This window comes from Guillardia theta (genome assembly GCF_000315625.1).
Source record: "Guillardia theta CCMP2712 unplaced genomic scaffold GUITHscaffold_77, whole genome shotgun sequence".
NCBI lineage: Eukaryota > Cryptophyceae > Pyrenomonadales > Geminigeraceae > Guillardia > Guillardia theta.
Window position 1 is genome coordinate 1 of NW_005434597.1, and position 3,501 is coordinate 3,501.

At 57.1% G+C, this 3,501-nt stretch overlaps 1 protein-coding gene across 1 annotated transcript; it reads right to left on the reverse strand.

The window, feature by feature from the left end:
• Nucleotides 1-211: 211 nt before the first annotated feature.
• On the reverse strand, nucleotides 212-3,100 carry GUITHDRAFT_114610 (hypothetical protein; the record flags this gene model as incomplete). The annotated part of the gene is made up of 10 exons (XM_005826105.1): nucleotides 212-868; nucleotides 1,249-1,317; nucleotides 1,393-1,506; nucleotides 1,671-2,342; nucleotides 2,386-2,497; nucleotides 2,547-2,624; nucleotides 2,678-2,751; nucleotides 2,794-2,867; nucleotides 2,911-2,953; nucleotides 3,062-3,100. The coding sequence occupies 10 exons, from the start codon at nucleotides 3,098-3,100 to the stop codon at nucleotides 212-214; spliced, it is 1,932 nt and encodes a 643-aa protein (XP_005826162.1).
• Nucleotides 3,101-3,501: the final 401 nt, after the last annotated feature.

The window sequence follows — 3,501 nt, forward strand, 5'->3', positions numbered from 1 at the left end:
AAGCTGGTCGGAGGGCAAATTATTTGCCATCTCTGCGTAGTCTTCTCAATAAACATGTTGGAGGACTCAACAAGCTCTGGAAGAGCGAACATGGGAGCTTCAATCTGCAGGGTCAATGTCAGAAAGGCTCCTTCTCCCCCCCCCCTTTCCTCCTGCTCCTGCTCTTGCTCCTGCTCCTGCTCCTGCTCCTTGCCCATCTTCCTCCCCTATCCTACTTCTTACAAACCTCGTCTGGGTTCTGACTGGTCAGCCCTCGCAAGCACTGCCGCAGGTTCGTAGGCAGGGAGACTCTTCCTTCCCCATACCGCAAGGGCACCAGGTCTGACTCGACGTCTCTCTCCTCCACTGCTGCCTGCCGGGCGAAGCAGTTCTCAAGCTCGCTCTCCTCCACCTGGTAGGGAACGAGACCATCGTCGCTGTCGCTGTCGCCGTCGTCGATGAGGTGACTTGCACGTGCTGCTGGTCCTCCAGCCTCCTCCTCGTCCGTGCACGAGTCACTGCCTCCCTCCTCCTCGCTCTCGCTCTCGCTAGCGCTCGACAAGATGATCCGATCCGGGTCCTGACATGCCTGCCACTTCCTGCGGCCACTTGTCTGCTGCCGTCTCCTCTTCGGTCTCGTCTTCTTCTTCTTCTCCTTGTCCTCCTCCACTGTAACCTCCCCGTCATTCGGCTGCCCCTGAGAAATACTCCCATTCCTCCCCTTTCTTTCGTCCTGGTGTGGCTCGGAAGCATCCTGAGCATGCGGCAGGGACGATGCCTCGTCCTCCTCGAACTTGATGGGGTTGTCTGGGTTCCAGATGATGGAGAACTGCTCGGCGAGTTGCATTCCGTGCCGGCGCATCCAGTCCACGTGCCCTGCAAGCCGCAGCTGATGACCGATGTCAGCCAACATGAGCGACCACAAGGTTGTCAGCTGGGAAGAGAAGGAGGGGGACTTATATCCGATGTGATGGCAGAGGAAGCAGAGGCATCGGCTGAAGGATCAGAAGCAGGAGAACCGAGAGGAGAAACGCAAGGCGGAGGGAGATCAAGAGGAAACAGGGGGCAGGGGCAGGGGCAGGGGCAGGGGCAGGGGCAGGGGCAGGGGCAGGGGCAGGGGCAGGGGCAGGGGAAGGGGAAGGGGCAGGGGCAGGGGCAGGGGCAGGGGAAGGGGAAGGGGCAGGGGCAGGGGCAGGGGCAGGGGCAGGGGCAGGGGCAGGGGCAGGGGCAGGGGAAGGGGCAGGGGCGGAAGTTTCTAAGATGCTGGACCTGGATAGCTTCCAAGACAAACGTGACAACCTGAGCCTCCTCGATGGCTGCTCGGCCTCCCATCGCATGCTGGAGTTGGAGGGTCAGGACAAGAAGCGGCAAGAAGGAGGTCATCACCAAACATCGGACGAGCAACCAGAAGACCCGAGACTGGTGCTCCTCGTCCCTCGTCTTAGTGTAGCTCTCGCTGGCAAACAGCTCTGACAGAGATCTCGTGACCGCATACAAGTTGCTTCGCTTCCCTTCGTACCGACTCATCTGTGAATGTGATGTGATCAGTACAAACCCCAGCACTCCCCTCCCCCTTCCCCTCCCTCTACTCCTCTTTCTCTGCCTGTCTGCCTGTTGGTCTCCTTCCTGCCCTCCACTTTCTCTCTCTCTCCTCCCACCCACTCGCTCCTGACTCTCACTCTCTCGCTTACCTCAAGATAGTCTGTGCTCAAGACCATGAGCAAGATTCGTTCTTTACAACCTCTCTGCAGCGAGACTCGATTGATCATGAGCTCTCGGAACAGCAGGTCTCGCACTCGCTCGTCCTCGAAGCACATCGGAGCCACCAGGTCAACAACGAGTGAGTTCACCCTGCCCTCTCCGAGCGTCGGCCTTTCTCCGACCAGGTCGCTGGGAGCGGAAGAGATGAGGTGGTGCAGGAAGGTGTCGAGGTGACGAGATTTGAGGTTGCCCAGGATGTTTCGAGCGATGATGATCGACCTCCGCTTGTTGTACTTGCTCAACGTCTCCTCTACCATCCGCTTCTTTGCCGTCACTTCATCAACAATAGAGGATGAAACCTTGCTCCCTTCCTCCGGCCCCTTGTCCTCCTCCGCCACCACCAGGTGCCTCAACAGCCAAGTCGCCGATAGCTGAGACTGTCCGGTGATCGCCATCTTCCCGAAGAGAGAACCGGCGAAAGCAAGGCAAGGCTTCAAGGCTACGAGCGAGTCCTCGTCCTCTTCGCCGACTTGAATTGGGGTTTCTTCGAGGAAACGGAGACAGGCTGTTAGGAGGAAAGGAAAGTATTCCTTGGGGTGGAAGAACTTGGGGACCTTTCCGTCGAGTTTATTGCCGATGCGATCCGGCAGAGACACTAGCACCTGAGCATCGTCAAGGCGTGAGGCACAGACGTCACAGGGTCACCTGCTCAGCATCCTCCTCGTTCTCCCCGGCAGCACTCTGGTCCATCAAGTCTCGCATGAAGTTTGTGATCCCCCCCGAGGAGAACCATGTTTGAATGAGGTTGCAGTGGTAGCTTCCTCGTATTTGTCAGATCTCCTCAGCTCGTTCTTGTCTCAACTCACTTGATAGTAAACGAGTTCCCACTCTGCTTCAGCGCGTTGTTGAGGCCCAGAAGGGAGGGACCGGCACCCTCGATGAACCTGCAGCAGCGGGTGACCAGACAAGCTCGTTACTGCACCAAGGATATCATCACTTGCTGATGAAGAATACATCGTAACACTTGCTCCGCTCCTCCTCGCTCAGCAGTGAGAGGTAGTTCTCTCCGATCTACAAGGCGATCATCCCCCAGAGGGTTGGGACAAGGCAAACCTTGCTAGAGAGCTTGACGATGAAGGGGATGTAGCGTCTGAGACAGAAGAACTCTCTCCTGCGTTCCTCGTCCTCTGCTCGATCCATCAGGCAAGGAAGCAAGATGACAACTCTCACTGTCTGACACCAGCCCAGCCAACTTGCTGAGACTCTCCAGCTCCTGTACCAGGGTCGAGAGGGAGGAGGAGGCGGAGGAAGCCGGTACTAACAAGGAGGGAGAAGGAGATGATGACGACGAAAAGGAGGAGGAGACAGAAGCATGGCGAACGATGCGGTCGATTGCCGACGCATGTATCGCTGCCGCCATTGCGACTGCTGAGAAAAGGCAGCAAAAAATCCCTAAGGCACCAATTAGACTGAGACTAGGGCAGAAATTTTGCTCGCTCAGCAAGGTAGGCCTTTTGGTGGTCATAGACAAGGGGGGTGGGTGGGACGGTACAATTAGTTAGTAGGGGTGGAGGGAAATTAGTATGAAAAGGAGGGGTCTTCAATATTGTAAAAGGGTGGAGGGGGGTTGGAATACGGGTTTCGAGAACTTCGGCGATGGAAATCTCCTAGGAGGAGAGAGGAGAGGAGAGGAGAGGAGAGGAGAGGAGAGGAGAGGAGAGGAGAGGATAGGATAGGAGGAGATGTGCGGTGAGGTGAGGTGAGGAGGCGAGTAGAGAACGGAGGGGAAACGAACAAGGGGAAGGAGGAGGACACAGGGAA